Source organism: Ursus americanus, chromosome 31 (assembly GCF_024610735.1).
Source record: "Ursus americanus isolate L20-20 chromosome 31, mUrsAme1.1.p, whole genome shotgun sequence".
In the NCBI taxonomy this organism is placed as follows: domain Eukaryota; kingdom Metazoa; phylum Chordata; class Mammalia; order Carnivora; family Ursidae; genus Ursus; species Ursus americanus.
The window spans coordinates 13,348,714-13,361,535 of NC_142157.1; the positions used below are offsets into that span (position 1 = coordinate 13,348,714).

General features: G+C 42.3%; 1 protein-coding gene and 1 pseudogene across 1 annotated transcript in view; both read left to right on the top strand.

The window, feature by feature from the left end:
- MYO3A (myosin IIIA) overlaps nucleotides 1-12,822 on the top strand; it is a 232,053-nt gene that overhangs the window by 216,332 nt on the left and 2,899 nt on the right. Inside the window, exons 33-34 of the mRNA XM_045775374.2 lie at nucleotides 7,089-7,129; nucleotides 8,497-8,640. Coding sequence (XP_045631330.2) covers nucleotides 7,089-7,129; nucleotides 8,497-8,640 — 185 coding nt within the window. The remainder of the gene's footprint in view (nucleotides 1-7,088; nucleotides 7,130-8,496; nucleotides 8,641-12,822) is intronic.
- On the top strand, nucleotides 1,556-2,482 carry LOC123778148 (protein ARV1 pseudogene; annotated as a pseudogene).

Here is a 12,822-nt window from a genome sequence, read left to right on the forward strand (position 1 = left end):
CAATTTTAGAACATTTTCATCACCCCAGAAAGAAACTCCGTGCCCATTAACAGTCATTCCCCATCTCCTCCCTCCAACCCTAGGCCACCACTCATCTATTTTCTGTTTGCCTGTTCTGAACATGTCATATAAATAGAAATGCATGACACATGGTCCTTGTGAATGAATGACCAACTCTTTTTACAAACCAGTAATCAGAATATTATTCTGACTCCTCCCCGTTTCTCATCTTCCATATCCAGAAACCTACCTCTTAAATATCTCCTAAATTTCTGTTTCTCTCCACATCATGTGCCCACAGCCTCCTCCAGGCCAGCATTTCCACCTGATATTTCTCCATCTATCCCCCCCTCTTACTGTTCTCTTGTTTTGCTCCCCTTCTCATTAACACAGCTTTCACACTGTAGCTAGAGTTGTGTTTCTAAAATTAACATCTGGTTGCACTACCCCTCTGATGGAAAACCTTGTCATTACCTCCTAGTGTCCTATGATAGAAGGGCTGGTCAACATCAGGGCCTTGCTTACCTTTCCAACCTCAGATCCTGACATTCATTCACCCCTTTTTACTCTCCTCTTCAGCCATTCCCTCTCATTAGCCTGTACCTGGTCTTCACGTTGTCTGTAAGCATTTGTCCCTTGACCTGTTCTGTCCTCAGCCCAGAACCCACTTCCTTTTTCTATTCTCATCTTGTGGGGACAAATTAACCCCCGCCTCGATGTCTTTTTCTTCAGGAAGCCTTCCTGATATTCCCAAATCCCAAAGGGGCTCTTCCTGTACCCTCCCTATGCAGTCCAACGTCCATGTCACCATGCTGTATTCCGCCAAAGAGTGACCGAGGTGGTTTCCATGGGGCCAGGGTGTTTCCCTGGTGCATTTAGCCTGACGGTGTGCAATAAATATTTGTGGTACAAAGAAGCCCAGTGAAATGTGAGCGAAATACAACTAGAAGTAAATCAAGGAAGCAAAAATTCCAGATAGCTCCATTTGACTATTTATAAAAATCTTGATAACAGACTTTTTTCTACACTGCCCACCCCAAAAGGAAGCACCTAGCCTGACATTTGTTTATGTAGTTAAATAGAAAGAAGAGCAGAGAACAAGATTAGAAATTACCAGACGTTCCCTATTAACCCTGAATATAAGTGGTAAATGATGCTCAGTGACCTTTATTAACTGCAGCTGAAATGACCATTGACCGTGAGGGCTTCAGCAACAGGTGCCACTCTGGATATGAGAATTTATAAGAGCTTGAAATAAGGTACAGTGTCTGTTACTGACAACCGTCCTCTCAGCGGGAATCGTGTGGCAGATCCTGACCCTCACAAATGAGTCCCTGCCCTCAAGACGTTGACTTTGCCTTCATACTGTTCTTTTTTAAAGGAATGGAAAGGGTTTAATACTCTTAAACTGTTAATGACCGGAATCCTTTTTATAACCCTAAGTCTTGAAATCTGTGGCTTTGGTGAAAAACAAAGCACAGAAACCCGGAATATTCGTATAAGTGACAACATACCATGTGTTCTTATTCATCTGGCCCTTACCCAAATTTGGGGCATGACGCGTAGTGGAATCTAGAGCTCTGAAGGGACCCATGTCCTTTCATCAGGAAAACACTTTCTGGAATTTGAGCTTGGCTGTTGTTGCACAGAAGTGGGCACCAGTAGGCGGAGTGGGGTTCGGCCGGGCAAGGGGGAGACGGAGGTAGTGGCAGCCACTCCTGCGCTGTCTCGGCCTCCTACCAGTACAGGTGCGTCGAACGCAACCAGGAGGCTGAGGACCTGTACCGAGACGATAACCATCTGCAAATCCTGCCATAAAACCTGTAGACAGATGTATCCAGTACAATTCTGTTACCATCTTGATTAATGCTATTTTATGCAAAGCCCAGGCCTTACAGGCATCTTCTTTTCAGTACTAAAATAAACATGCAGGGAAAACTCTGCACATTTTGTTTGCTTTGTGAAGCATTCCTAAGGTGGCGGCGGCTTCAAGGTTCAAACCAGAACACGATCCTGACAACTTCATCAGATATACCAAGGAGTGGGATGTCTCCAGAATGTTTGCAATTACTTCTCTAGAACAAACTGCCTTCTTTATTGGCATTTTTACTTTCCTGTGGGTAGAATGACTGACAACAGCAGGAAAAAAAAAAACCCTCAACTTCATTTTGCCACTGAAAGCATTATTATTATCTAGGTATGGAAAACTCTTGCTGATTCCAGCTGTCATTTGGGAACATGACAACACCCTCCTGTGCCTCAGACTCATTAAAGTATTTGTCCTTACATCAAATTTTCAGGCAATTAGAGTGACCCTGAATATCAATGGAAAGCCCCCCTTTTGGCCAGCTTACATGGCTTACTGATGGAAAGTGCCATGGTCCACTTCTTCCGGAGGATGGAATGGGATGTAGGAAGTGATTGTGCATCTGTGAATCTCAAGACTTTGGAAGAGTTGTATTCTTTATTGTCTGTGGCGTGACCAACAGCATCCAGAAAAAGAGAAGACTAAAACACAAACCAGGCAACTCATTTCTGTTGAGCAAAATGAAGCAAAGATTTGGATACAGTTCCTGAAAAAGAAAGCAATGGTTATAGCACTAGAAACCCCCCAAAACTGCCATGCCTCACCCCCTCCTCATATAAGAAACAACCAAACCACATAGCGATACCCACGGACATAAGGAATGTTGCTACAGGTAACGAGGTATACAACAAGTGAAGATTTATGCATTATAGTCAACTTCCGGTAAAGCATTGGAATTGAAAGAGGAACATGAATTCATGATTCACACATAGTAAAAGATCTGTGGTTCAAAAAAAAAAAAAAAAAAGAAACACCAAAAAAGCCACTTTCTGTAATTTTAAATGGTTTTCATGAAACGCTTTCTAAAATATACCACACGCTGTAAACCTTTTCTTGATGACCTGAGGCTACTGAGGAAAGCGGTTGTATTTATTGAGGTTGACGAGGTAGCGCGCCATCTCCCTGTATTTGCCCGGCCCGGCTTCATGTTCTTCAGAGCACATATGAATATACGTGTTCTTCTCTCCTGTCTGCCTCTCCCCTCCAGACCACACGCTCTGTGAAGGCGGGGACTCACTGGCTGTTACAGCCCCTCTCCTGCCCTGCAGTACTCCCTCCCAGGCTGCTGAGCCCTGGGGGTGATGCCCCGCCCCTCCCCACACAAGCAGCTCTGCACCCAGTTGCTTTACCTGTTCCTGTAGTTCTTGTTTCTCCTTGGATATCCCTTCTTTCCGTGGTCAGTCTGACCCCCTGAAATCAATACCAGCTCTCTCCTATGATGTGATGCTCTTAATCTCTTACATCTAGGAAATGTTGCTATTTTGTTAAAGATTGATTGAGTGAGTGATTTTAGAGAGAGTGCGTGAGCAGGGAGAGGAGGAGAGGGGTAGAGAGAGAGAGAGACAAACTCCCTGTGACTGGGGAGCCCCACGCAGAGCTCGATATCTGGACCCTGAGATCATGACCCGAGCCAAAATCAAGAGTTGATGCTTGGGGCACCTGGGTGGCACAGCGGTTAAGCGTCTGCCTTCGGCTCAGGGCGTGATCCCGCATTATGGGATCGAGCCCCACATCAGGCTCCTCCGCTGTGAGCCTGCTTCTTCCTCTCCCACTCCCCCTGCTTGTGTTCCCTCTCTCGCTGCCTGTCTCTGTCTCTGTCAAATAAATAAATAAAATCTTAAAAAAAAAAAAAAAAGAGTTGATGCTTAACTGACTGAGCCACCCAGGCACCCCTGAGACACTGCTATTTTTGTGTCCAAAATCAGAGTGAGCTGAGCCTAAGAAGTGTGTGTAAGGAGCCTAAGGAGGACGTGAGCTGGGCACACACACCCTGTTGTTTCGGCGTGCGGTGGCCACTCGGGTACTCAGCTGTGCAGCCATCAGCAAAAGTGATGGGTCCACAGTTTCCTCCCAAACCGAGTAACTAAACACAGTCACTTCAAAGGACCTTCCAGTACCTTCCTTAAACTAGTAGGCAGGTAGAAGGAGTAGGTAGTTTGGCCACTGGGATGTGTTTTCTTCTTCTTCTTCTATGTTTTGGCTGCCTCCTTCATCTTGTGAAGCCCTCTAATGAAGTGTTAACACATTTTCAAAAGGAATGTAAGATTGTGTCCCCCATAATGTAACAGATGTGAATTTTAAAGTTCTGGGGAGGGGTTGTAGTGTAGCTGGCTGAGGAACAGATTTTTGAGAGTCCTCTGGGCAAAGACCTCCCTCTTCCAAAGGCCTCCTCAAGAAATACCTGCCATGGGGGGGGGGGGGCCTGGGTGGCTCAGTCGTTAAGCGTCTGCCTTTAGCTCAGGGCGTGATCCCGGGGTCCTGGGATCGAGCCCCACATCAGGCTCCTCTGCCGCGAGCCTGCTTCTTCCTCTCCCACTCCTCCTGCCTGTGTTCCCTCTCTCGCTGGTTGTCTCTCTCTGTGTCAAATGAATAAATAAAATCTTTAAAAAAAAAAAAAAACCTGCCATGAGAGACTGTGGACTCTGGGAAACAAACTGAGGACTTCAGAGGGGAGGGGAGTGGGGGATTGGGATAGGCTGATGATGTGTAGTAAGGAGGGCACGTATTGCATGGTGCACTGGGTGTTATATGCAAGTAATGAATCATGGAACTTTACATCGAAAACTAGGGATGTACTGTATGGTGACTAACATAATATAATAAATATAAATAAATAAATAAATAACAAAAACAAAAGAAATACCTGCCCCAGAACATCTCCTCCTTACGCCATCTTTCTCTCCTTCTAGCTCTCTTCTTTACTCTAGCTCTACAAGAAACTGCCACTGGACATTTCCTTCTTTCTTTTAAGATTTCAAGTTAGTGATTTGTCATTTCAGAACTATCACTGGAAACATTGTTTGTTTTAAATAAGTCACTAATATAAAGTCCCAGGTGATAAAATTAGTATTAAATCCTCTCCCTTGAGGGACGATGTGCTTCCATCTTCATGATGAAGAATGCAGTTTCGTGCTTCCCTTTTGGCCCCAGCTGCCAGGACACTGAGGGACAAACATAAGGCTCCATCCTAACACTTTCGCCCTCTTTGTTCATTATTTACAACTTCTACTTTATTACCTTGCTTGTGTAATTGCTTCCATGAGAAACCACCTTAAATAATTTTGGGGAAAATATATTATCAAGTGATATTTCACTAGAATATTCTAGCACGGGCAAGAGTGAAATAAGCGTAAGCCTGGACAGTATTCCCTCTTCCAAGAATTCCTGTAACTGAGAACCAAATTACATACACTGCCTCCCAGAGGAAAATGCTGACCCGAACACAAAGGTCGTCACCAGCTTCAGAATTCAAGGGCAGAAGCTGATCTGATTCGTGGTGGTGTAAAGGGGATCTCTGTCACTCCTAATGCCATCATTTAAGCACAACTGTGGATTATCGAAAACGGTTACCAAGAACAAGAGACATTTTTTCAGATAATGGATCAAGGAGGCAGGACCTTGTCATATTAAAGCAACAACAACCACAACAAACACCACCTGGGTGCAGGGATCATTCACTAGACTGCTAGGGGCCAGGCTACCTATGGTGGCAATACTATTAATTATTTGTGAGCACCTCCTGGCCCAGGGCATCTGATCAAGAATGTAATAGGATGGTGTCCTGCCCCTTACATGGTTACTTCTTGAATGGTCCACTCCCAGACCTGACAATTTAAGCATTCCCTTCTACCTCCTCCACCCACTAAAATACCAACCGATAAGAAGCGATGAAACTTTGAACTATTTGACTTGTCCGACAGCTTAGTGTATTACAAATGATAAATCATGAGAAAAAATGATTTGGTATGCCACAAAATGCTGGGGACAACCTTCAGTATTTACAAACCATTATTAGTTGCCACTTATATTGTTTTGCACCAAGTTGCACTTGGTGCAACTTGATCTCTGCATTAGAGTTCCCACGATTACAGTATCTTTAGCTTGTTCAAGGGGAGTGTGCTATTTGTTCTCTCGGCCTAAAAGATAGGCTCTTGCAACATGTAAATAGGCGAGTTCAAATACCTTGCACCAGCACACATAGGGAAACACATCACTAGTGTTACAATACAAAAGATGATATTGCTTTGTATGTAAGGTAAAATGAAGTACCATTTCATTAGTGTTCAGGTTGAAGAATTGATTAAAATGTATCTAATTATGGGCGCCTGGGTGGCTCAGTCGTTAAGCGTCTGCCTTTGGCTTAGGGCATGATCCCAGAGTTTTGGGATCGAGTCCCGCGTCAGGCTCCTCCAAGGGAAGCCTGCTTCTTCCTTTCCCACTCCCCCTGCTTGTGTTCCCTCTCTCGCTGGCTGTCTCTCTCTCTGCCAAATAAATAAATAAAACCTTAAAATAAAATAAAATAAAATAAAATAAAATAAAATAAAATAAAATAAAATAAAATATATCTAATTAAATCCAGACTTAAAAATTCTGATTTGTGCCTTGATATATCAAGTTCTCAACTGGGAAAAGATTTTGCAAATGAACACATGTATCATCTATACTGTTACTTTTGTGCCATAAATGGGCTCCTATAGGTTCGTGAAGTCACACTTCCTTTCTTTTGGGGACTGTTACACCTGCCTTCACTGTCCACCCATCTGCTTTGACAGCAGACAAAGATGACATATAAGCAAGACATCATAGGAGCCTAATCAACCTGCCTAACTCACAGCTGCGTGTGTGATAGAAAGACGGGTTTTCCGGGAATTCTGACATATGTTTTCTCATTTGTAGGTAGATGGACCTTAGGTAATCTTGTGTATACTGGTCACTATGTGGTAAACTCTTTTTTTTTGGTATGGAATGCAAAGAGTAATTATAGTCCAGGCCTGGTAGAAAAATAATCACAAATTCATAATTAGCAAATTTTGAGTGAATTATATTTCATTAGATTTTTAAAACATTGTGTCCACTTGCTTATTTCTAAGTTGGCTTTATAGGAACAAGTGTATTTATATATTAAGATTATAGTAAATATATCAATTATTTTCTTTTAATCAATTGCATTATTTTAATCATAATATTATATTGATTTTTAATTTTTTTCTGTTTCCTTTAGAAGTCAATCCAAGAAGAAAAACGAAGACCAAGAAAAGATAGGTAAATTATTATTTCTAGATTTCAGTGTCATCTTATCAAACCAAAATATAATTCCAAATGGTCAAATTATGACTGAAAATCACCTTTTAAAAAAAATCACCTGTTTTATGTGGATAGATTTGGAGAGTAGCATTCTCTCAATACATTTATTTATATTGTAAATATATGCCTTATATGTAATTTAGAAGATCATCTTTCCTATTGGAACTATATTGAGCTAGCCCAGTACGAGGAACACATTAAGAACTCAAATAGTTTATGAATGAATTATATTGTCCCAATACAGAATTTGCTTTTCTTTGTCCATTGATATGGTTTTGATCGGACAATTTGAGCATGCTGTGTCCATGAACTTTCTTTCCCCCAACTCCTTTGCTTTTTGTTCTTCAACACATGCTAAATCTCACTCCTTATAATGTTTATGGATTTGTCAGGAAATAAGGTTTGTGTCACCTGCAGGTGTGGCAACCTAGATTCACACTAGTCCCCTTTGCCTGTAACATTTCAGCACACCAGTACTTTTCCTATTTTAACGTTAAACCACTATTGCAATTAACTGATTTCCACATTCGAGGGTTCTTCTATTAAGCACCAGTGGGCACTGAGCTCTTGACTGATGTATCAGCAGCATTCTGAAAGGTCATTTGTAAATTGGTATCTGTAACTCGCAAAGCACTTTTCCCCAGAAACACAGTAACCCTTGGTCGTCTTCCAGACCTCCCCCTGTTTACCTCCTATGAAGTCCCATCACACTACAGGTCCTGAGCACCCCAAGAACCCAGAACTACAGTGAGTAAATCCAAGAATGAAGATGGTCACAGACACACCCCTGTGCGTATGTCATGTGCAGGAATTAAAATTTAGCACAGGCATTAGCCCACTAAAGACCACCCGTAGGAGAGGACGGAGGCTAACCTATGAAGGCAGTGAGGTAAGATCATGAAATATTGTGTGCACCAGTGTACTTCACCGATGGCTGAGAAAACGGAAAAATGCTATGTGTCAGCACATAAAGTGCAGCTTTTCTCACACTGGCCCAGGGCTCAGTTGTGAACCCTGTCCTAGACTGGCCGAATGGGAACTTCGTAATCCCTGGCTCTCTAGCAACTAGTTTGATGCCAAGATGAATGAGATGAAGCCAGGAAATCTGCTCCAGCAGCTGATCTCTCTTACAGGGAAGAGATGAGGGTTTTGTGCTTCTTTTTAACTTAAATATACTGTTTCATGCATCCCAAGACTCCTCCTGTTTCTATTGACATGTATGTGTTACTCCTAAATTATATGAGATAAAAGAAGAAAACCAGTCTCCTGTAAGTTTGAGTAGAAAAGTAGATTGAAACGATGATTTTTTTTGTGTTTGTTTACAGTCAGGGAAAATTATTAGACCTGGAAGATTTCTATTATAAGGAATTTTTGCCCAGTCGTTCTGGACCAAAGGAACATAAGCCTAGTTTAAGAGAAGGAAGACAACAGGGAGAACACCAGCATCGATGTTTTAATGCTGACAAAAGGTAATAAACTACCTCGTAAAGAACAGCATTTTCCACGTTTTACTCCCAATTCCATTTCTAAAGCACTGTCATTGTGTTTGGACTATAACAAAATATTGTCACTGAATATTGCCTCTTAAGATTGATGTGTTGTTTAAAAGTAACCTCAAGGTAGGGTATTCAGACAACCCAGTTTTATTTTTTTTTTAATTTTTTTAAAGATTTTATTTATTTATTTGACAGAGAAAGACAGCCAGCAAGAGAGGGAACACAAGCAGGGGGAGTGGGAGAGGAAGAAGCAGGCTCATAGCGGAGGAGCCTGATGTGGGGCTCGATCCCAGAACGCCGGGATCACACCCTGAGCCGAAGGCAGACGCTTAACCGCTGTGCCACCCAGGCGCCCCAGACAACCCAGTTTATACCTGTTTTCTTGGTGTCATTGTTAATAGCACACTCTTTTTAAAAGTAGCTCACTTTGGGGTCGCCTCAGTTGGTTAAGCATCTGACTCTTGGTTTCGGCTGAGGTCATTATCTCATGGGTTGTGATATCAAGTCCCCCACGCAGCCCCATCCCACCTTGGCGGGCTCTGCACTCAGCTGGGAGTCTGCCTGAAGATTTTCTCCCTCTGCCCCTCGCCCCACTTGGTGTGTGTGCCCGCACTCTATCTCTCTCTGTCTCTCTCAAATAAATATTTTTTAAAAATTTTTTTAAAGTTTAAAAAGTACCTCACTTTGGGGCGCCTGGGTGGCACAGTGGTTAAGCGTCTGCCTTTGGCTCAGGGCGTGATCCCGGCGTTATGGGATCGAGCCCCATATCAGACTCCTCCGCTATGAGCCTGCTTCTTCCTCTCCCACTCCCCCTGCTTGTGTTCCCTCTCTTGCTGGCTGTCTCTATCTCTGTCTAATAAATTTAAAAAAAAAAATTAAAAAAAAAAGTACCTCACTTAGGATGATAAATTATATGGTCATGCTACTTACAAGCAATAATTGAATTATCTGGATACATCCAAAATCTGTGTTTAAGTTCTAACCAATGTAATCTTAAACACTTATTGGCTTCTCAGTTATGCTGTGTAATTTCTCAGAATCCATGATGTCAGACCAAAATAATATCCAAAAGAAAGATTCATACAGAAATATGTGGGGTTTTTTAAAGATTTTATTTATTTGAGAGAGAGAAAGAGCAGTGGGGAGGGGCAGAGGAAGAGAGAGAGCGAAGCAGACTCCTGCTGAGCTGAGCAGGGAGCCCCATGCGGGGCTGGATCCCAGGACCCAGAGATCATGACCTTAACCGACTGAGCCCCCCAGATGCCCTGAAATATGTGTTTTGGATTTGATTTCTCAGTTCGCCACTAACTTTGCTTGACACTAAGTATCTTAAACCATTTGTAGCTTATTTATTACTTTGGTAATTTCTTCCCCCAAAAAAAGTCTTTGTGAAGTTTTGAAATTGAGGGCACATTGTAAAATGGAAACATGGTATACAAGAAATGGAAGTAACGACAGGCAATGGAAAGCTGTTCTTCCAAAATCCTAAGTGAACGTCCTGTCAACCTCAGGCACTCACAACCCTCACCATCTCTTACACAGCAGGACCTGGTGGTTAAGAGAAAAGGTTTTAGAGTCAGTCAGTCTTAGATTTGGATCCTGATTCTGCCACTTGGTAGTTGAGGGACCTTGCTCATGTTACCAGACCTCACTAAGCTTGTTTCCACACCTGGAAAAGGTTTCATTAATAACTGCCTCACCACGTTGTCATCCAGATGAAGTGAAACGACGTATGTGAAACAGATGTGGCCTGGGGGAGAGGTTCCATAGATGGTGGCTCTTTTCATCTTTGCTTTTCCAGAATCTACTTGATTTCTGTCCCTTGTCTCCAAAAGTAGATGTGTTTCTTCCATCTGGAGATCAAGAACTTTAACATATTGGTGGAGCATAGAGTCTAGTCTAGTCACAGGGTTCTACACAGGAGAATAACAAGTGTCCAGAAAGATTAAGTGACTTGCCCCAAGTTCCACATTGAGCTTCCCACTCAAATTGCTTTCCACTGACTTACCTGCTTCCATTTTAACAATCCAAACTGCCTCCTTTCTAGTATATTCATTCTCCCCTCCCGCCAACCACAGACACACATCTGCTGTAAAAGCATTATATCCCTGAAATACTGCCTGGGGTTTCAGCGGTGTCTGTGGACGTGTAGTTAGTATTCACTAGAATGAGAATGCTAGAAGCTAGCATTGGCTGGGGCTTCCTTTGGGCTGAGCGCTATGCTGTTCACCCATTTTATCCTCACAGCAATCTTGTGAAGCAGTTCCTCTTATAGCCCTATTTTATAGACCAGGAGCCTAAGTCTACAACGTTTAATGACTGCAAAGTCCCCCAGATAAGAAGTGAGGGAGGCAGAATGTGAACACAGAACTTTTTGAGTTTAGAGTCAACAACTTGAACCACTGCTCTATATTGCCTCCCCATTCAATGCCCTATGCTGGGTGCTTGAGGAAGGGGTGGACACAACAGTGCACACGGTGTCGTCCTTATCGCCAAGGAGCTGACTGTAGAGTGAAAGTAAATGATCGAAGAAAGCTAAACAAGGTAACTCCAAGAGGGGAGTTTTCTAAGCTAAGGAAGACTAAAGAGACAAAGGTACAAATGTCCTAAGTAAAGCTTGATGGGATCCTGTATTTGAAATAGAAAACAAGTGAAGTAATGAGCGCTCGTTGTTGTATGCAAGTGATGAATCACTGAATTCTACCTCTAAAACAAACAAATAAATAAATAAATAGAAAACAGAAAAACAGCTCTATAAGACATTTGGGGACAGTTAGAGAAACTTGGCATCAAACTGTATGTTGAAAGATATTATTGCAGAAAGATATATATAATTATTATATACATTAACTTATTATATGACAAATATATATCTTATATACTACATATAAATAAGTATATTATTTTATATATTTATACATAAACATATTATTCTGATAGTATTTTACATATCATATATTTAATATATGCACACACATACACCCCAACTACTAATGTCACCCAGGAAGGTGTGAGTAGGTCTGGGAATCAGGGACCACAGCAGTGATGAAGTTGAGTGTCTCATGAATTTTAACTAAGTAAAAGCAGTTGCAGGTAGTGATTAGAGAATGTCATTAGATGACAAGAGAACCAATGTCCCTTCATCTCGTAAGGTGGGTCTTGATGGACTCTCTCTTGAGCAATATTGAGAGAGGTGGGGTTTTTAAGGCATAGCCAGGTGTTAATTATAACAAGGAGATACAGGGAGGATGGTAAGGGAAAAAAAAAATAAAATGGAACAAGAGTGCCTTGGTTAAGGGATAGGAAACTCACGAAGGAAGCATCAGCAGAAAAAAGACGAAGGGGATACGATGGGGAAAGTATGAGATTTGAGTGGTGTGGACGTGGATTTGAAGCCTCACTCTGTTCCTCACTTGCTCCATCAAGTAGAACCAGTCTGGTTCCTCCTCTGCAGATCGAAGCTAAGGAGAACCTCAGGTCTTACCATGCTGTCCTTAGAATTCGAGATAATGTGTGTGTTGTACCTGGCAGATGGTTGATACTCCATAATCTCATAACGAAATGAGCTGAATGGGTATGAGAATTCAAGTCACTTAATCAGAAGACGATGACCATCTGCCCCGTAGATGCCCATGATGATGCTACCCACAGACCTTCCCTATCAAGTATCCACTGAGCTCAAGATGCCCTAAAGACCTTCCCAATGGTGTCTTTTTTTTTAATTCCCTATTCAGAATGGACCAGAATAGGGGCATATTCATCTGCAAGCAAAAGTCTAGCCCTCTCCTTTCATTATTATTTTCACTGCTTTGCATATACCTTCAGTGACCCTGCCCTTTTCTCCCTCAGTTACAGTCAACTGGCAAGCCCCATTGCTGGATAACCCCGGCTTTCTACCAAATCCATACCTGCACCTACAGAGCTGTATGTGACTAGAGAAGAAAACAACCAAATCTCACTCAAGATATATGAGCACACACCTGAGGCAGGCCCTTCGAGTTATTTTGCTATACTATATTTCCCCCAAATTCCACTGTCCCACTTTTCCAGTCCATTCTTTCAGACCCCTTCCTCTCTTCTCAAACCTTCAAAACCTCCCCGCTTTCACCTTCTTTCCTATTTTACTAAGAAAATAATAGAGAACAGACACACACC